This window comes from Pseudophryne corroboree, chromosome 2 (assembly GCF_028390025.1).
Source record: "Pseudophryne corroboree isolate aPseCor3 chromosome 2, aPseCor3.hap2, whole genome shotgun sequence".
Lineage (NCBI taxonomy): Eukaryota > Metazoa > Chordata > Amphibia > Anura > Myobatrachidae > Pseudophryne > Pseudophryne corroboree.
This window is the reverse complement of record NC_086445.1, coordinates 632,549,717-632,570,844: the sequence shown is the minus strand read 5'-3', so window position 1 is coordinate 632,570,844 and position 21,128 is coordinate 632,549,717. Positions and strand designations below refer to the sequence as shown.

The following is a 21,128-nucleotide window of genomic DNA, read 5'->3' as shown; positions in this document are numbered from 1 at the left end:
AGGAGACACCAGGGCGTCCACTGCAGTGGCTTGTGGGTCCCTTGACCTGGAACAATACCTCGGGAGCTTCTTGTTGAGAAGAGACGCCATCATGTCGATCAGCGGAATTCCCCAACGTTTTGTCACCTCTGCAAATACCTCTTGGTGAAGAGCCCACTCTCCCGGATGGAGATCGTGTCTGCTGAGGAAATCTGCTTCCCAGTTGTCTACTCCCGGTAGGAAGACTGCTGACAGGGCGCTCAAGTGTTGTTCCGCCCAGCGAAGGATTCTTGTGGCCTCCGCCATTGCCGCTCTGCTCCTTGTTCCGCCTTGACGGTTTATATGTGCCACCGCTGTGATGTTGTCTGACTGTACCAGGACAGGTCGACCCTGCAGAAGGCTTCTTGCTTGCAGCAGGCCGTTGTAAATGGCTCTTAACTCAAGAACATTTATGTGGAGACAGGCTTCCTGGAGCGACCATTTCCCCTGGAAGTTTCTTCCTTGGGTGACTGCGCCCCAGCCCCGGAGACTTGCATCTGTTGTTAGAAGGACCCCCTCCTGGATACCGAACCGGCGTCCCCCTAGGAAGTGATGACTTTGTAGCCACCACAGGAGAGAAATCCTGGCTCTGGGAGATAGACTTATCTTCCGGTGTATGTGCAGGTGCGACCCGGACCATTTGCTCAGCAAATCCCATTGAAACACCCGGGCATGAAACCTGCCGAACGGAATGGCTTCGTACGTCGCCACCATCTTCCCCAGAACGCGTGTACATTGATGGACGGACACAGTCTTCGGCCTCAGAAGTTCCCTGACCATCGTCTGTAATTCCAGAGCCTTTTCTTCTGGAAGAAATACTTTCTGCAACTCCGTGTCCAGAATCATGCCCAGAAAAGGCAGCCGAGTGGTCGGAATCAACTGAGATTTTGGCAAATTGAGTACCCAACCGTGCTGTCGCAGAACCGACAGTGACAAATCTACACTTTTTAGCAACCGTTCCTTGGACCTCGCCTTTATCAGGAGATCGTCCAAGTACGGGATAATCGTAACTCCTTGTTTGCGAAGGAGAACCATCATTTCCGCCATGACTTTGGTGAAAATCCTGGGAGCCGTGGAAAGCCCAAACGGCAACGTCTGAAATTGGTAATGAGAATCCCGTATCGCAAACCTGAGGAAGGCCTGATGCGAAGGATATATCGGGACATGTAAGTAGGCGTCCTTTATGTCGACTGACGCCATAAAATCCCCCCCTTCCAGGCTGGCAATTACTGCTCGAAGAGATTCCATCTTGAACTTGAACACTTTCAAGTATGGATTTAGGGATTTTAGATTTAAAATTGGTCTGACCGAACCGTCCGGTTTCGGCACAACAAAGAGGCTCGAGTAGAACCCCTCCCCCCGTTGGGACGAGGGAACGGGAACAATGACCCTCTGTAGACACAATTTTTGTATCGCTGCCAGCACCACCTCCCTGTCCGGAAGAGCTACTGGTAATGCCGAAATGAAGAACCGGTGAGGGGGTATCTCGCGAAACTCCAGTTTGTATCCCTGAGACACAATCTCTAGGACCCAAGGATCCAGGTCTGATTGAATCCAGACCTGACTGAATATTTGTAGACGACCCCCCACCGGTCCAGACTCCCCCAGGGAAGCCCCAGCGTCATGCGGTGGACTTGGTAGAAGCAGGGGAGGACTTTTGGTCCTGGGCGCCTGAGCCTGCAGGAGGTTTCTTTCCCCTTCCTCTACCTTTTGAAGCGAGGAAGGACGAACCTTTTCCACGCCTGTATTTATTGTGACGAAAGGATTTGCCGATGTGGTGCCTTTTTCTGTTGTGTGGGAACATAAGGAAGAAAAGAGGACTTACCCGCAGTCGCGGTCGAGACCAGGTCCGCCAAGCCGTCCCCAAACAAGACAGTACCTTTGAAGGGTAACACTTCCATAGCTCTCTTGGAGTCGGCATCAGCATTCCATTGGTGGATCCACAACGCCCTCCTGGCTGATATCGACATGGCATTGGTTCTTGTACCCAAGAGACAGACGTCCCTCGCCGCATCCTTCAGGTAATCTGCAGCGTCCTTGATATAACCGAGAGTCAAAAGGACATTATCTTTATCAAGGGTATCCATATCATTAGCTAAATTCTCAGCCCATTTAGCAATAGCACTACTCACCCACACCGACGCCACTGCAGGTCTGAGCAATGCACCCGAATTAACGAAAATGGACTTCAGAGACGTCTCCAGCTTGCGATCCGCTGGATCTTTGAGAGCTGCCGTGTCAGGAGACGGAAGCGCCACTTTCTTCGACAAATGAGATAGAGCTTTGTCAATATTTGGAGACGCCTCCCATTTTTCCCTGTCCTCGGAGGGGAAAGGATACGCCATGTAAATTCTCTTGGGCATCTGCCACCTCTTATCCGGCGACTCCCAAGCCTTTTCACAAAGAGTATTCATTTCATGAGAGGGGGGAAATTTCACCTCTGGTTTTTTTCCCTTGAACAAACAAATCCTTGTTTCCTGCACCGCAGGTTCATCAGAAATGTGTAAAACATCTTTTATAGCCACAATCATGTACTGAATGCTCTTAACTAAACGCGGATGCAAAGCAGCCTCAGTGAAATCGACCTCGGAATCAGAGTCCGTGTCGGTATCAGTATCTACCACTTGAGTAAATGGCCGCTTTTGCGACCCGGATGGAGTCTGAACCTGAGATAAAGCCTCTTCCATGGACTTTTTCCACACCTGCGTCTGTGACTCAGACTTATCTAACCTCTTTGATAAAGAGGCAACATTCGAATTTATCACACTGAGCAATGCTAGCAAATCAGGTGTCGGCTGCGTCGACAATCCCAACTCTAGCCCCGCATCTGCTCCCCCAATAACCTCCTCTGGTGAATAACCATCAGCCTCAGACATGCCGACACGTAGTACCGACACACAAACACACAGAACGTCCCAGCTAGGTGACAGACCCACAATGAAGGCCAGATAGAGACACAGAGGGAGTATGCCAGCTCACACCCCAGCGCCCATATACCCCCAGAAAAGATATATGTACCCAGCGCTGCTTTAAAACGATAATAAGCACCACACTGCGGCCCCCCCTTCTGATTAGCTCCCCGTTACTTGTGAGAGGAGAGGTGGAGGTCCCGGCAGTGTCTTCCTTCAGCCGCGTGTAGACGGGAAGATGGCGCCTGTGAGCCGCGGCACGAAGCTCCGCCTCCTACCCGGCGCGCTTCGGCCCGCCAAATTTGAAAAATTAAACATGCCGGAGGGGTTTTTTAGAAACGGTGCCGAGGCACCGAAAAGCCTTCTGCCGCTGCCGCACCTCAGTAACATGCTGCATAGGGCGCCCCCCAGCGCCCTGCACCCAGTGAAATACCGTTGGTGATGTGTGTGGGAGCATGGAGCGCAGCGTTACCACTGTGCTGTACCTTCCGTTACTGAAGTCTTTTGCCGTCCTGAAGTCTTCTGATCTTCTCATACTCACCCGACTTCTGTCTTCTGGCTTCTGTGAGGGGGTGACGGCGTGGCTCCGGGAACAAGCAGCTTGGCGCACCAAGTGATCGAACCCTCTGGAGCTAATGGTGTCCAGTAGCCGAGAAGCAGAGCCTTGAAACTCACAGAAGTAGGTCTGCTCCTCTCCCCTCACTCCCACGATGCAGGGAGCCTGTAGCCAGCAGTACTCCCTGAAAATAAAAAACCTAACAAAGTCTTTTCTAGAGAAACTCAGGAGAGCTCCCCTAGTGTGCATCCAGTCACTCCTGGGCACAAAGTCTAACTGGGGTCTGGAGGAGGGGCATAGGGGGAGGAGCCAGTTCACACCCAGATTAAGTCTTTTAAGTGTGCCCAAGCTCCTGCGGATCCCGTCTATACCCCATGGTCCTTTTGGAGTCCCCAGCATCCTCTAGGACGTAAGAGAAAAAATATTTAAACGGCGCTGCCCCCTATTACATAAACTCTGTAACAGCGCTGCCAGAGGACCCAGTCCCGTTCTGTTTAAAAAAAAAAAAAAAAAAACTCCTTAAAGCGTTGTCAAGGTCCACGTATGCTTCCCATTCATCCACTGATTTTATTTTGAAAAGGAGGAAAACAGATGTGGTACTTACCTTCTATGCTTCATTCTGCTGATTTGCCCTGATCTAACATTCCGTAACCACACTTCACTTAAGTGAGGAAGTAGTCAGAGACCGATTAAAAAAAATTAAAATTAATAAGTCACCTGGTCCTGACGGAATTCACCCAAGGGTTCTCACTCCGAATTAGCAAGACTCTTATACTTGATTTTCATTGACTCACTTACATCAGGCATGGTCCCCAAAGGCTGGCTTATAGCGGAAGTAGTGGCGATATTTAAAAAGGTAAGTAAGTCTGAACTGGGTAATTATAGACCAGTAAGTCTTACATCTATAGTGGGGAAAGTACTGGAAGGTATTTTAAGGGATAGAATACAGGAGTTCCTCGAAACCAATAAAGTTACTAGTAGGAACCAACACGGATTTGTGAAGGATAGATCATGTCAAACTAACTTAATAGGCTTTTATGAAATGGTTAGTGCGAACCTAGATCAGGGTACAGAGGTGGATGTCATCTTTTTAGACTTTGCCAAAGCTTTCGATACAGTACTTCACATGAGACTCGTATACAAATTAAGAGAACTTGGACTAGGGAGCACAATATGCACTTGTGTTAGAAACTGGGTGGATAAAAGGGAGCATTGAGTGGTGGTAAATGGAACGTATTCGAATTGGACTGAAGTAATAAGTGGACCACTATTGTTTAACATTTTCATAAATGATTTAAATGTGGGTCTAGAGAGTACAGTGTCAATTTTTGCAGACGATACCAAACTGTGTAAGGTTATAAATTCGGAGGGGGATGCTAAGTCTCTACAGAACGACTTACTTAGATTAGGAACATGGGCAGCAAAATGGAGAATGCGGTTCAATATAGACAAATGTATGGTAATGCACTTTGGAAGCAAGAACAAAAATACTACCTACATACTAAATGGGGATAAACTAGGGGATTCTGTACTGGAAAAAGATTTGGGTGTTCACATCGATAGCAAACTTAGCAGTAGTACCCAAAGTAGGAATGCAGCAAAAAAGGCAAACAAGGTATTAGCATGCATAAAGCGTGGAATTGATGCAAGGGATGAGAGTGTTATACTCCCATTGTACAAATCACTAGTGAGGCCACATCTCGAATACTGTGCACAACTATGGGCACCAGACTATAAAAAGAATATCCTGGAACTAGAAAAGATTAAAAGACTGGCAACCAAATTGATTAAAGGGATGAAGACGCTAGAATACGAAGAAAGGCTCGATAAGATAGCCATGTTTACACTGGAAAAAGGAGATTAAGCGGGGACATGATTAATATTTACAAATATATAAGGGGTCAATACACAGAGCTAGTGGGGTTATTTGTTTTTGGTAAGATAACCACAAAGGACACAGGGACACCAGCCTAAGTTAGAGGAGAAGAGATTTAGCACTCTGAGATGGAAGGGTTTCTCCACAGTAAGGACAATACGTACTTCGAATTCCCTGCTTGAGAAAGTAGTAATAGCGGACTCAGTCACTACTTTAATAAAATGGGCTAGATAAATTCCTAATGGACAAGGATATTCAGGGTTATGGGGGGTAAATCATGCACTTTAATAATAAAATAACTATGAGAAAAAAGAGGAATGGACATAACAGTTAAACATTCAAAGTTAAAATTAATGATCTCCTACTAGTAGGTTGAACTCGATGGACAAATTCAAAAACTATGTTCACTTTCCTAAATGGAAAACTTCTAGTGGGGAAGTACTGGGAACTGGATAGTGACACCCAAACAAAAAACTTTTCTGGTCTACATGTCGCTGGTGTGCAACGACACTAACAAAACAGCCCAGGAGGTGAGGTCAGTGAAAGGCCAACATGTCCGCTTCTGGTCTGAAACCTGGGGTGGAATTTTGAAACAAAAGATTTGGACAAATGTAATAGCCTGACAGTTTCAGCAAGTGCAGGGGTTTCGGAAACGTAAACGCAAGATTTAAAGCAGTAACAGCAGTAATAGGTTTTTTTTTTCCAAGGCAAAATCAGGTTGGTCGTTAAATGTCAAGGCTAAACAAAATTTCAAGGGCTATTAATGTACATATGGCATTTTAGTGTTTTCTTTAAAAATTGACAGCCTGCTGAGAAATTACTTTTCTGAGTGAAAGTCATTGGAAGGCTGATTTTGGTCTTATCCTATGTATAGGTATTTGTGAGGTTAAATTTGGTACTTATTAATAGTACATGCCCTTATTTCTGACCCCCAAAAAAGCATACACAATTATGTACAGTAATAGAAAATATAATTGTAAGTAGAGTCAAGAAGTTTGTTTATATCCACAGCCCCAAAAGTTGACTTTTTTGGTATCAAACCACAATGGCATTTAAAAAAAATGTGGTGTTCCCAACTCTATAGTTTGCACAACCAATCTTATGCAAGCAGCGTAATCATATTTGCAGCTGCAGTGGAGACATCACACCCCTAGCTTTGATACTGAAATCATGCTGTGCATACTCACTCTAAGTATAATCTTGCTGTCTCTGACTTGAATAATCATCGGTAAGACTTCTGGAATTTGCTCATCCTCAAAGAATGGTCCTATATGAGTTAGAGCAGAAACAGGGATCTCCGAGATAAAGTCTTGAATCCGTAATTTTAAAAAACCATTACGTACAGCAAGAGGGGAGAGGTAGGCTGCAGTGGGACCAAGATCAAAATGCAGGATGAAACGTGGAGGAGAACCAGTAGTACTTGTTGAAGAACCTGTTTGAAATAAAAAGGAAGAGATGATGATTTTTGAAGATGATAATTTAACATATATGCTATAATAATTCATTAGATTTTTGGCATAAATACTGTAGTATCATGCATTTAAGAATACAATTCCTTCTTCAATCTGCATATCCATAAGTACATCCTCCTTTCTCGCTCTATCCCAGACTGCTCCAAACCCACCTATAAATCAGGGCCAGATTAACAATACAGCTCCAGGTCAACACATAAAAATAGACCCATCTTTATGGCAGCATAGCAGGCCACACAGTCAGCCGTAAAAGATTTTGAGCACTGTTAAATTACAAAGACGTTAGGTGACCTGACATATGCACATGCTGCCCACCATGGTCCATCCGCTCTGTGCGATATAAAGTAAAAAATAGGAATTTAATACCTACCGGTAATTCCTTTTCTTGTAGTCTGTAGTGGATACTGGGGAATAACGAGTTTTATGGTAAGAACTTACCTTTGTTAAAACTCTTTCTGCGAGGTACACTGGGCTGCACAAGGATTGGACAATGGGGTGTAGATTAGGATCTTGATCCGAGGCACCAACAGGCTCAAAGCTTTGACTGTTCCCAGAATGCACAGCGCCGCCTCCTATATCACCCCGCCTCACAGCACAGGAGCTCAGTTTTTAGTTAACCAGCCCAATGCAGTAGCAGGAAAAGAGACGACAACGGTTAGTAGCCACATACACCACACTCTCACGACAGGAGAAGTGTTAGCGGCTAATGCCATACCAACCCAAAGAAGCTAAGTGCGTCAGGGTGGGCGCCTTGTGGAGCCCAGTGTACCTTGCAGAAAGAGTTTTAACAAAGGTAAGTTCTTACCATAAAACTCGTTTTCTGCTGCGGGGTACACTGGGCTCCACAGGGATTGGACAATGGGGATGTCCTAAAGCAGTTCCTTATAGGAGGGGACGCACTGTAGCGGGCACAAGAACCCGGCGTCCAAAGGAAGCATCCTGGGAAGCTGCAGTATCGAAGGCATAGAACCTTATGAACGTGTTCCCTGAGGACCACATAGCCGCCTTGCACAATTGATCAAGGATCGCACCACGTTGGGTCGCCCAAGAAGGTCCAACAGACCGAGTAGAATGGGCCGTAATGTGAGCAGGAGCAGACAGACCAGCCCTCACATAAGCATGTGCAATCACCATTCTAATCCATCTGGCCAGGGTCTGCTTGTGAGCAGGCCAGCCACGTTTGTGAAATCCAAACAAAACAAAGAGAGAATCAGATTTTCGAATAGAAGCAGTTCTCTTCACATAGATACGGAGAGCCCGTACCACATCCAAAGACCGCTCTTTGGGAGACAAATCGGGAGAGACAAAGGCCGGAACCACAATCTCCTGATTAAGGTGGAACGAAGAAACCACCTTAGGTAAATATCCGGGACGAGTGCTAAGAACCGCCCGGTCACGGTGAAAAATCAGATATGGGGAACTACAAGACAAGGCACCCAGATCCGACACTCTTCTAGCAGAGGCAATAGCCAGCAAGAACACCACCTTAGGGGAAAGCCACTTAAGGTCAGCTGAACCAAGGGGTTCAAATGGAGGCGCCTGCAACGCCTCCAAAACCACCGACAAGTCCCAAGGAGCCACAGGCGGGACATAGGGAGGTTGGATACGCAACACAGCCTGAGTGAAAGTATGAACATCAGGTAAAGTCGCAATTTTTCTCTGAAACCACACCGACAAGGCAGAAATATGAACCTTGAGGGAGGCCAGACGCAGGCCTAAATCTAGGCCTTGCTGCAGAAAAGCCAAAAGTTTGTACTAAACTTGGAAGCGTCATAATTGTTAGATGCGCACCAAACAAAGTAGGAATGCAAGACCCTATGATAAATCCGAGCAGAAGCCGGTTTCCGGGCCAGCAACATAGTTTTAATGACCTCTTCAGAAAAACCCTTAGCCCTCAAGACGGAAGCTTCAAGAGCCACGCCGTCAAAGATAGCCGGGCTAGGTCCTGGTAGACACAGGGGCCCTGAACGAGGAGGTCTGGGCGTTGTGGAAGTAGAAGTGGACGGTCCGACGATAGGCCTTGCAGGTCTGAGAACCAGTGCCGTCTGGGCCACGCCGGAGCTATGAGAAGCAGATTTCCTCTTTCTTGCTTGAAGTTCCGAATTACCCTGGGCAGGAGTGACACCGGAGGGAACACGTACGGCAGCCGAAACCTCCACGGCACCGCCAGCGCATCCACGAATGCTGCTTGAGGATCCCTTGTCCTTGCTCCGAAGACAGGAACCTTGTGATTGTGTCGAGACGCCATCAGATCTACATCTGGAAGACCCCACTTTTCCACTAGGAGTTGAAACACTTCTGGATGGAGGCCCCACTCGCCGGCATGTACGTCCTGACGACTGAGAAAGTCTGCTTCCCAATTCAGGACTCCCGGAATGAATATTGCCGATATGGCCGGAAGATGGCGTACCGCCCAACGTAGAATCCGTGAGACTTCCTTCATTGCCAAACGGCTACGAGTGCCGCCTTGATGATTTATGTAAGCCACTGTGGTGGCATTGTCCGACTGTACTTGAACAGGACGGTTCTGAATTAAATGCTGGGCCAGTTCAACGCATTGAAGACCACCCGCAATTCCAGAATGTTGATCGAGGAGAGATTCCTCCTTGGTCCACCGACCCTGGGGTGCGGTGCTGCTCCAGCACCGCACCCCAACCTCTCAGACTGGCATCTATCGTCAACAGGACCCAGTTGGATATCCAGAAGGGACGAACCCTGCACAATTGTTGGTCCCGGAGCCACCAAAGCAGCGACAGACGGACCTCCGGAGTCAATAAGATCATTTGAGATCTGATCCGTTGAGGCAGGCCGTCCCACTTGGCTAGAATCAGCCTCTGGAGGGGGCGAGAGTGAAATTGAGCATACTCCACCATGTCGAATGCTGATACCATGAGGACCAGCACCTGCATTGCCGAATGTATCGACACTTGCGGACGAAATAGGAAGCAACGAATCCTGTCCTGAAGCTTCAGGACTATCTCCTGAGACAAGAACAACCTCTGGTTGTGAGTGTCCAACAGCGCTCCCAGGTGCACCATGCTCTGAGCAGGGACCAGGGAGGATTTCTTCCAGTTGATGAGCCACCCGTGGGCTTGTAGAAACCGGACCGTCATATCCAGATGACGCAGGAGAAGATCTGGATTAACAAGTCGTCCAGATTAACAAGTCGTCCAGATACGGCAGTATCCTGACCCCTTGACGGCGGAGTACCACCGTCATCACCGCCATAACTTTGGTGAAGACTCGCGGAGCCGTTGTTAAACCAAAAGGTAATGCCCGAAACTGGTAATGGAGGTTGCCAATAGCAAACCTCAGGTATTGTTGATGTGACACTGCATGTCCAGGGAAACCATGTAGTCCCCAGGTTCCAAGGCCAGAACTATAGAGTGAAGAGTTTCCATACGTAACTTGGAAATCTTCACAAACCTGTTCAATGCCTTGAGGTTGAGAATGGGCCGGGAGGACCCATTCGGTTTCTGGACTAGAAACAGCGGAGAATAGTACCCCCGGCCCCTCTGAGCAAGAGCCACTAGTACTACGACTCCTGTATCCAGGAGGGTCTGTACCACCGAGTGTAGAGTTTTTGCCTTTGTCTGGTCTAAAGTGACGTCTGTCTGGCAAAATCGATGAGGGGGTCGGTTTTTGAAGGGCGTAACCTCGAGTGACAACTTCCCGTACCCAGGCATCTGAAGTGGTCTTCAACCATTCCTGGGTATACCCTAGAAGCCGGCCCCCCACCCTGGGATCCCCCAGGGGGAGGCCCGCCCCGTCATGCGTCAGGCTTATCGGTCTTGGCAGCTGGTTGACGGGCAGCCCAGGCTCTTTTGGGCTTCGGCTTGCCAGGTTTGGAAGTGCGGGCCTGCTTATGATACGCCTGACCTTTTGCTTTACATGAAGGACGAAAGGGGCGAAAGGACGTACCTTTAGCCTTCGACACAGAAGGAGCGGTATTAGGCAGACAGGCAGTTTTGGCAGTAGCCAAGTCAGCCACTATCTTATTTAAGTCCTCCCCAAACAAAATATCTCCCTTGAAAGGGAGTACCTCCAGGGTGTTTCTAGAGTCCAGATCCACAGACCAGGATCTCAGCCACAATATCCGACGAGCCAGGACTGACGTAGTAGAGGCCTTGGCTGCTAGGATACCGGCATCAGAAGCCGCCTCTTTAATATATCGAGAAGCTGTGACAATATATGACAAGCATTGTCTAGCATGGTCAGAGGAGATTTCAGCTTCTAACTCCAAGGCCCATGCTTCAATAGCCTCTGCAGCCCATGTAGCTGCAATAGTGGGCCTTTGTGCAGCACCCGTGAGGGTGTAAATCGCTTTCAGACAACCCTCCACGCGTTTATCCGTAGGCTCTTTTAGAGACGTGACGGTAGTGACAGGTAGAGCTGAGGAAACCACCATCCTAGCACATGTGAGTCCACTGGAGGAGGCGTTTCCCAATTCTTAGACAGCTCTGGCGCAAGTGGATAGCGAGCCAGCATCTTCTTTTGAGGCACAAACTTCGTACCCGGGTTTTCCCAGGGTTCCTGACGTATATCCACTAGGTGATCAGAGTGAGGTAAAACTTGTTTAACCACCTTCTGACGCTTGAACCTATCTGGTTTCTTAGGAGGGACGGATGGCTCGGGATCATCCGTAATCTGCAGAATTAACTTAATAGCCTCCAAAAGATCAGGAACATCCACATGTGAACTACCCTCCCCATCAGCCGTATATGAGTCAGAACCTGTGGGGTCAGTATATGTCCCGTCTTCATCAGACGAGGTGTCAGTGACGGCAGTGGATTGTGAGGAGACAAGCGCTCGCTTAGAGGACCTCTTGGACTTAGGCGAGCGTTGGTCAGAATTTTTAGTAGTCAAGGACTGGTTCAACTTCTTTAATTGAGCAGATAAATCATCCACCCACGGCGGGTTAGCTGCAGGGACCACATACGGTTGTACCGGCATTGGGGGTCACATAGGGGGTGTTAGTTTATGAACTAGCGTATGCAGAAGCGTGGAAAAAGCGGCCCACGGTGGGTCAGTATGTGCCTCCGCCGCCACAGTCCCACTGGGGGGCAAGGAGCCCCCAGAACCAGAGCCCACAGCTGCTATATTCTCCTTATATTTGTCTGTGGCTTCAGCAACACCAGCAGTGTGTTCCGCCCCAGAACCGTTATCCTCAGAGCAGACATGATATAACTTGCAGTATGAGGTAACACAGTACAATTATTAGCAGCACTATACCTCTAAACCCAAACCCCTGCGCAGCGTAGTCAGCACTAGCAGAGATAAAGGAGAGATATGGTGACTAAATCACAGAGAAAAATACGTAATACAGTATATCTTTGTGAAAATCCTATATTAGATAACACCTGACGAATCAAGCCCCCTCAGGTTATGGAATATAGGGATAGCAAGATGAGTGAAAGACACGAAATGGACACCACTCAGCTATCAAATGCACACACAAATAGTCACAGTTTGTACAATGCAGAGGTTATTACTGACAATAATTCTGCACTGGACTAGCTTACACAGCTATATAACAATAGATATAACACTACACAGTAAGAAACTGGATGTATATCACAAGGTAATTGTACTATAAAACCCTGACTAATTGCACTCTTTCTTAACTATCACTGTCTAAAAAGGCAGGTAGAATACGTAAGTGTCATGTAAAGGCACAGCGCTGACAACCAGTCGGCTTTACATAGGAGGATTTGCCCAAGCAGTCCCAGGAACAGTGAGCTGAGGGATAATGGCGCCGCAGACACTGACGGAGAGTGAGGAAAAGACAGATATGCAGCTCCAGGGCGGGAACTCTTGCTAGAAATGGCGCCCTGGGGCTGGGGGAGGGGCTTCAGGTCTAAGCCTTATCCCCTCTGCTGGCAAAACCACCGGGTACTGTGGGCGATATAAGAATTGGTTTAGAGAGAAAACCTGACCTGCGCCCATGCCCTGGTGATCTAGTGGGATCGCCTGTACTGCCACAGTGTCCACCGCCAGCGCGTGCGGCCCTCCTCCCACTGACCGCGCCGGATCGCGATAAAGACCGGGTCCCGCAAGCTTACCACCTCCCGAAGCGCGGCCATGCGATCCTGGAGAGCCCCAGCCGTGTGTGTCTAACGTGAAGAAAACCGGAGCCTCCGCTGTAGGTACCCGGCAACCAGGGCTCGGGAGTGTACAGCGCCGCTGGGGAGAGCTGGAGCTGCAGCAGTGAATGTCACAAGACATTTACCACCGCTGCTGCCCTTCACTTTTTACCTCATAAAAAGCTTGTCTTAGGGCTGCTTGGAGCAGCCCCTCTGTTAAGTGCCTGCTTACTGCAGCACCAACTTACAAAACTGAGCTCCTGTGCTGGGAGGCAGGGTGATATAGGAGGCGGCGCTGTGCATTCTGGGAACAGTCAAAGCTTTGAGCCTGTTGGTGCCTCGGATCAAGATCCTATTCTATACCCCATTGTCCAATCCTTGTGGAGCCCAGTGTACCCCGCAGCAGAAAGTATATTACCATGGGGTATAGATCTGGTGCACTGGAGCCTGGCACTTTAAGAAATTAATATTGTGGGCTGGCTCCTCCCCTCTATGACCCTCCTAGCAGACTCAGTCTAGGAAACTGTGCCCGAGGAGACGGACATACTTTGAGAGAAGGCTAAAACACATAAAGCGGTGAGGTAACAAACCAACACACAATAAGATAGCAGAGCTAACCAGAACAGAGGAAAGCAACGCTAACTATAGAAGCATATAAACGCCAACCAAACATGGAACAGGGAAGCAACAGCAACCCAAACCAAAAATACTTACAACCAAGTAAGCAGGAAAACGAAACACAGAGGCAGGCGCCCAGTATCCACTATGGACAACGAGAAAAGGAATTACCGGTAGGTATTAAATTCCTATTTCCTCTAACATTCTAGTGAATACTGGGGAATAGTATATTACAATGGGGATGTCCCAAAGCTCCCAGAATGGCTGGGAGAGTGCTGAGACCCCTGCAAAACCGCCTGACCAAACTGAAGGTCATCTGTGGCCAAGGTGTCAAACCTATAGAACTTAACAAAGGTGTTCACACAAGACCAAGTTGCTGCACGGCACAACTGTAATACCGAGCTGCCCAGGAAGAACCCATGGACCTTGTGGAGTGGGCCTGAACCGTTCTCGGCAGCAACAGAGCAGCCGAAGCATAGGCTTGTTGGATAGTCAATTTGAGCCAACGAGCAATGGACTGCTTGGAGTCAGGACGACCAATTTTGTTAGCATCATAAAGGACGAAAAGCGACTAAGACTTCCCGTCACGAGCCGTCCTTTTTATGTAAATCCTCAAAGCCCTTACAACATCCAGGGGCTTTGGAGCAACTGAAGTGTCGGATAAGACAAGAACCACGACTGGTTGATTTACATGAAAAGCCGTTACCACTTTCGGCAAAAACTGTGGGCGAGTTCTGAGCTCCGCCCTATCCTCATGAAACACCAAGTACGGGCTCTTACAGGACAAGGCCCCCAATTCCGATACTCGCCAAGCCGAAGACAAGGCCAGTAACATAACAGTCTTCCACGTCAGGTATTTTAAGTCGACCCTCTGCAAGGGTTCAAACCAATCCGACTGGAGAAAGGTCAACACCACACTTAGGTCCCATGGAGCCATGGGAGGAACAAAGGGTGGCTGAATGTGCAACACCCCCTCAACAAACGTCTGTACTCCACCAGTTGTTTCTGGAAGAGGATGGGGAGAGCTGAAATTTTAACCTTGATGGAGCCTAATGGTAGGCCCTTATCCACTCCTACTTGCAGGAACAGTAGAAATCGTCTCAGACGAAATTCCACAGGAGAACATTTTCGACCCTCACACCAAGAAACATATTTCTTCCAAATATGGTGGTAATGTTTGGAGGTAACCCTTTTACGGGCCTGAACCATAGTGGAAACCACCTTTGAGGGAAGACCCTTCCTGGTTAAAAATTTCCCTCTCAACTTACAGGCCATCAAACGTAGCCGCTGTAAGTCTGGATAGATGAACAGTCCTTGCTTAAGAAGGTCCTTGAGAAGCGGCAGAGGCCAGGGTTCCTCCAACGACAGGGTCAGGAGTTCCGCATACAAGGCCCGTCAAGGTCAATGCGAAGCAATGAGAATTGCCTGAACTCTTTCCTTTTTTTATTCTTTTGAGAACTCTTGGGATCACAGGAAATGGAGGAAACAGGTAAACGAACTGGTAAGTTCATGGCGACGTCAGGGCATCCACCGCCTCCGCCTGTGGGTCCCTCGTAATGACGGAGCTTCTTGTTGAGACGAGAAGCCATCAGGTCTGTCGGTGGACAACCCCACCGGTGAACGAGTTGTTGAAACACCTGAGGGTGGAGGCCCCATTCACCCAGATGGAGGTCGTGCCTGCTTAGGAAGTCTTCTTACCAGTTGTCCACTCCTGGAATGTATACTGTGGAGATGGCCTTTGCGTTGGCTTCCACCCAGAGGAGTATTATTGACACCTCTCGCATTGCGGCCCTGCTTCTGGTTCCTCCTTGTCGGTTGATGTACACTACTGCCGTGGCGTTGTCCGACAGCACCTGGATGGCCTGATTACGAAGGAGGGATGAGGCCCATATTAGGGCATTGTAAATTGCCCTGAGTTCCAGGATGTTTATCTGAAGAACAGATTCCTGAAAGGACAACATACCCTGGAACTGCGCTCCTTGAGTCATATTCCCCTAACCCCCGGAGGCTGGAATCTGTTGTCAACAGCGTCCATGACTGGGTGTTGAAACTCCGACCCTCCACCAGATGGGGAACCTGTAGCCACAATAGCAGGGATATCCGTGCTTTCGGTGATAGGGTTATATGCTGATGCATGTGCAGGTGAGATCCTGACCATTTGTCCAACAAATCCAGCTGAAACGGTCGCGCATGGAATCTGCCATACTGTATCGCCTTGTAGGAGTCCACCATCTTGCCCAGCAAGCGGATGCAAAGGTGAATTGAGACCCTGTGAGGTTTCAGCACCGACCGGACCATAGACTGAATAGTCGAGGCCTAGCCCATAGGAAGGTAAACCTTCTGGGATACCGTATCCAGGATCATCCCCACGAACTGAATTCTCTGAGACGGTTCCAAGTGAGATTTCCGGAAATTGAGTATCCATCCATGATCCGTAAGCACACGGGTAGTCAAGTCGATACTGTGCAGTAGCTGTTCTCTGGACACCGCCTTTATCAGGAGATCGTCCAGGTACAGAATTATTTGGACATCCCTCATGCGCAGCTGTAGCATAATTTCTGCCATGACCTTTGGGAAAACCCTTGAGGCTGTGGAGAGACAGAAGGGTAATGCCTGAAACTGTAAATGTTGGTCCAGAATAGTGAACATGAGGAAAGCTTGGTGAGGAGGCCAAATTGGGATATGCAGGTATGCGTCATTTATGTCCAGAGACACCAGAAACTCCCCCTCCTCAAGATTCGCTATCACTGCTCTTCGGGTGTTCAAATTCAAGATGGAAACCCGAAGATATGGGTAAAGGGATTTGAGGTTCACGGCCTCGGAACCACAAAGAGACTGTCATGATCCGGGTACTGAGACACCGCTTTCTACCTGTTAGGTGCCTCCTGAGGTTGGCTCAACGAGCCAGGGCCGGGCCTTAGTTATATCTATTGCCTGCAGTGCTGGTTTCAGCGGCCGCCTCAGTATGTGTACTCACGGAGGTGCGGCGCATTCAGCCCCATCGCGGCCGTCCCTGCCGCGCCTGTGGTCCACTGCTGGATGCGCGTCCTTGTGTGCCTCAGCCGCCACTCCCATATCTGCGGCCGCGGTGCGCATTTGGGCGCGTGGAGTCTCTGGTGCTGCAGCCTCCGCCGCCATTGTTGTTTGCACATGTTTCCCAGTGCTTAGTTCCCCTTCAGATTCTGTCAATGGGCGCAGCCATCTTTGCTCTAATCACGTTACCATTTCACCTATCCGTAGTGCTGCAGGAGCCAGGGAGTAATTGCCAGCCAATCCCGGCTGTCCAGCAGGTATAAATATCCTGTCCCAGCACCCAGAAGGTTGTCAGTGGTTCAATTGTCCCTTCAGTGTTTCCAGTGTGCAGTTCTCTGTGGATTCTTCTGTGGACTTCTCCTGCATTACGGCCTGACTCCCTGATGATTCCCCTCTGCGGTGCAGTTACAGCTCTCCTGTGTTTAAGCCCTGTGGTGCAACCTGTTTCCTTTGCTCCCGCACCCAGTGCTAATAGTGTGTGATACTCTGGCTTTCCAGCAGCCACACCCCAGCTTCATCTACAGTGTTCCTGTGAACCCCAGCTTCATCTACAGTGTTCCTGCGCACCCCAGCTTCATCTACAGTGTTCTTGCAAACCACAGCTTCATCTACAGTGTTCCTGTGAACCCCAGCTTCATCTTTTGTTTTCCTGCGCACCCCAGCTTCGTTTACCACTTTTCCACGAACTCTATTATTATTTACATTTTCACTTGTCGTCCCCAGCATCACGTTTTACCTCACCTGGGTTCCCAAGCATTATACAGAACTTTTAGTTACTTTCTGGATTACTGGTCATAACCAGTTGTGCTCCCAATACTCACCTGTGACGTTTATTTTCTCATTGCACCTTATATGACTTTTCATTTAATAAAAACCCTCAAAGACATTCTCAGTTGTCGTGGTCACGCCTTCGGGCATTTACTGCTACTGTCCTAACGCATGTCTAGGAGTCTACTTTCCCCTCCTAAGTTCCGGTATCCATCAGCCCCTGCAACTGAGGCTTCCAGCTACCGGCACCAGCCCTCAGTTATGACAGTAAGCACTGACCTAATGGATCCGGTCGGAAACCAAGTTCAAGGGACCAGGCCGATGCAAGAACTGGCAGCCCGTCTCGATCAGGAGGCTGCACAAGGCCATGTTATTAGATGTCTCCAGGACCTCTCCTCCCGACTTAATGAAATTCAAGCTACCCTCTGTGGGTCAGGGGCGTCCAGTATGCAGACAGTAGTAGCTCCGGTGGTATCCCCACCCACCATACCCATTTCTCCTTCACGTCTCCACTTGCCAACACCTGCCAAATATGATGGATCCCCAAAAGCCTGCAGGGGTTTCCTAAACCAGTGCGAGATCCACTTTGAGTTGCAGCCCAGCAGTTTTCCTACAGACCGCACTAAACTGGCGTATATCATCTCTCTACTCAGTGGCTCCGCCCTTGACTGGGCATCACCCCTATGGGAAAGATCAGATACCCTGCTGTCATCCTACTCTGACTTTGTGGCAACATTCAGCGTATTTTTGATGAGCCAGGTCGATTGTCGTCAGCTTCTTCTGAGATCCTTCGGCTACGTCAGGGGACACGAACTGTCGGCCAGTATTTAGTACAATTCCAGAAGCTAGCATCTGAAGTCTCTTGGAATGAGGAAGCCCTCTATGCATCTTTCTGGCAAGGCCTGTCTGAACGTATTAAAGATGAGCTCGCCACTAGAGACTTACCCTCGAAACTGATTGAGCTCATATCACTCTGCACTAAAGTTGACCTACGGTTCCGCGAAAGGGCTATAGAGCGAGGCAGGTCCACAGTTCATAAGACTCCTTCTCCTCCGCCTCCTCGTCAGCCGTCTCCGTCTAAAGACGAACCTACTATGCAGATAGGTCATTCACGACTGTCTCCCGCAGAGCGCAGAAGAAGTCTATCCAACCGCCTTTGCCTATATTGTGCTGCACCTTCCCACCTCATTAATGCCTGTCCCGAGCGTCCGGGAAACTCCAAATCCTAGCCCGCCAAGGAGAGGGTCGGCTAGGAGTAATGTATTCCTCTCCGTGTTCAAGTGACTGTAACCTCTCAGTTTCTCTTCAGGTGGCTCAGCGTACCAAGAATCTTATTGCCTTATTGGATTCTGGAGCAGCCGGAAACTTTATTACTGAGAAATTCGTTAAGCAGTGGGCTCTACCCACTGAGAGACTGTCATCACCTATTTCGTTAACTGCCGTGGACGGCAGTAGGATTCCTGATGCAGTGATTACCTCTAAGACTTTACCTATCCGTCTGAAGGTAGGGGTCCTGCACACAGAGTTAATTTCCTTCCTGGTAATCCCAAGGGCCACTCATCCCGTGGTTCTAGGCCTCCCATGGCTTCGTCTGCATAATCCCCAAGTTGATTGGAAGTCGACCCATATCCTGGCGTGGGGTCCTTCCTGTTCCAAAACATGTTTACAGAAAGTGCTTACAGTTTGCAAATCCTCCTCTAAGTCTCCTGATGTTCCACCTTCTCCTTATCAAGACTTCACCAATGCTTTCAGCAAGTCTTCAGCCGATATTCTTCCTCCCCATAGAGAATGGGATTGTCCTATCGATCTCATTCTAGGGAAAACTCCTCCCCGTGGACGCACGTATCCTTTATCGTTGCTTGAGACCCACTCCATGGAAGAGTATATCAAGGAAAATCTGGCTAAAGGATTCATTCGGCCTTCATCTTCTCCAGCTGGCGCAGGTTACTTCTTCGTAAAGAATAAAGATGGCGGCCTGCGTCCTTGTATTGACTACCAGGGTTTAAATGATATCACAGTGAAAAATCGGTACCCTCTGCTGCTGATCACCGAGCTGTTTGACCGCGTCAGTGGAGCTACTATCTTCACGAAGTTAGATCTGAGGGGTGCTTATAATCTCACCCGAATCCGAAAAGGGAATGAGTGAAAGACCGCTTTTAACACCCTTGATGGACATTACGAGTACCTCGTCATGCCTTTCGGACTCAGCAATGCTCCAGCGGTATTCCAACACTTTGTGAATGAAATCTTTAGAGACATCCTGTATCGTCATGTTGTGGTTTATCTCGATGATATCCTTATCTTCGCGAATGATCTGGAGGAACATCGGTTCTGGGTGAAAGAGGTCCTGTCCCGTCTCCGTACTAATCATCTGTATTGCAAATTGGAAAAGTGTGTCTTTGAAGTTAAATCCATCCCGTTCCTGGGGTATATTGTATCCGGTTCCGGTCTGGAGATAGACCCCGAGAAACTTCAAGCGATCCAAGATTGCCCAATTCCTGTAACCCTCAAGGGCATCCAGAGGTTCCTAGGGTTTGCCAATTACTACAGGACATTTATTTGAGACTTTTCCACCGCCAATTACGCCAATTGCGGCTCTTACATAAAAAGGTGCCAATCCTTCCAAATGGCCAGAAGAAGCTATACAAGCCTTTCTTTTGTTGAAACAAAGATTCATCTCTGCTCCGATTTTGAAACAGCCAGACACCAGCTCGCCTTTCATTCTCGAGGAGGACGCCTCTTCCGTTGGAGTAGGCGCAGTACTGTCTCAAAGAGCTAATGATGGTCATCTACATCTGTGGAGCTTCTTCTGACGAAAGTTCTCTCCTGCCGAACGGAACTACGCCATCGGCAACCAAGAACTTTTGGCGATCAAGCTCGCTTTGGAAGAGTGGAGGTACTTATTAGAAGGAGCTTCTCATACCATCACCATTATGACGGATCACAAGTACCTCCTGTACCTAAAAGGCGCTCAGTGTCTTAACCCTCACCAAGCCAGGTGGGCACTTTTCTTCTCCAGATTTGACTTCAAGTTGCAGTTTTGTCCAGGGTCACAGAATCGTAAGGCCGATGCCCTTTCCCGCTCCTGGGAGCAAGAAAATTAGTCTGAGTCTACTGACGAGCATTATATTATTGATCCAGTGGCGTTCTCCGCAGTGAGGATGGACTCTATGCCCCCGCCAGGGAAAAGTTTTGTGAAGCCAGCTCTTAGAAGGAAGCTCTTGCATTGGGCACATTCCTCTCGCTTTGCCGGGCACGCGGGCATACGCAAGACCTTAGAATTTGTTTCCAGATCATACTGGTGGCCGACCCTAAAGAAGGACATTGCTGAATTTGTGGCCTCCTGCCCAAAATGTGCCCAACACAAAGTACCCCGCCAGTCACCCGCTGGGCAACTGGTTCCTTCATCTGTTCCTCATCGTCCGTGGACTCATCTCTCGATGGATTTCGTCACAGATCTCCCTGTGTGTAATAAATTCAATACCATCTGGGTGGTAGTTGACCGGTTCACCAAGATGGCTCATTTCATCCCTCTCACCGGACTTCCGTCAGCTTCCAAGTTGGCACAAGTTTTCATTCAAGAGATCTTCAGATTGCATGGTCTCCCTGCAGAGATAATTTCCGATAGAGGTGTTCAGTTTGTGGCCAAGTTCTGGCGAAGTCTCTGCCAAGCGCTCCAAGTCAAGCTGAAATTCTCTACAGCCTATCACCCTCAAACTAATGGGCAAACTGAGATGGTGAATCAAGACTTGGAGGCCTTCCTCCGTATCTATGTATCTTCATCCCAGGATGACT

General features: G+C 48.7%; 1 protein-coding gene across 2 annotated transcripts in view; it reads right to left on the bottom strand.

Annotated features, from left to right (window-relative positions):
* Positions 1-21,128, bottom strand: part of BLTP3A (bridge-like lipid transfer protein family member 3A) — a 262,471-nt gene that overhangs the window by 35,270 nt on the left and 206,073 nt on the right. For both annotated transcript variants that reach the window (XM_063954906.1, XM_063954907.1), the window contains exon 18: positions 6,547-6,791. In XM_063954906.1, the coding sequence (XP_063810976.1) occupies positions 6,547-6,791 (245 nt within the window). The remainder of the gene's footprint in view (positions 1-6,546; positions 6,792-21,128) is intronic.